Source organism: Austrofundulus limnaeus, unplaced genomic scaffold, assembly GCF_001266775.1.
Source record: "Austrofundulus limnaeus strain Quisiro unplaced genomic scaffold, Austrofundulus_limnaeus-1.0 Scaffold2425, whole genome shotgun sequence".
NCBI lineage: Eukaryota > Metazoa > Chordata > Actinopteri > Cyprinodontiformes > Rivulidae > Austrofundulus > Austrofundulus limnaeus.
In genome coordinates, this window is record NW_013954827.1 from 22,787 (window position 1) to 23,038 (window position 252).

The 252-nt window shown below is 40.9% G+C and overlaps 1 protein-coding gene across 1 annotated transcript in view; it reads right to left on the minus strand.

Annotated features, from left to right (window-relative positions):
- Positions 1–221, minus strand: part of LOC106510978 (uncharacterized) — a gene marked incomplete at its 3' end in the record, with an annotated part of 5,620 nt that extends 5,399 nt beyond the window's left edge. Inside the window, 1 exon segment of the mRNA XM_013999715.1 lies at positions 2–221. Within this exon segment, the coding sequence (XP_013855169.1) occupies positions 2–69 (68 nt within the window).
- Positions 222–252: the final 31 nt, after the last annotated feature.

Consider the following 252-nt stretch of genomic DNA (forward strand, 5'->3'; position numbering starts at 1 on the left):
CAGACACAGAAGGACAAGAGAAAGCACAAAACATGGCTTTTTACTAAAAAACATTTTTGGTATTTGCATAAAATTCTAGAACCATAGATGTGGATTTACAATTTAGTCTTAACCAGTGGTGTCGTGCATGTTTTAGGAGCTGCACTGGTCCAACACAGCTAAACCCTACGGTGTGCCTAAGTAGTAGGCTTCTACACACCATGATGGCACACTTAGGAGGCCTGCTAATTAAGCACTCCTTAGATTCAGATG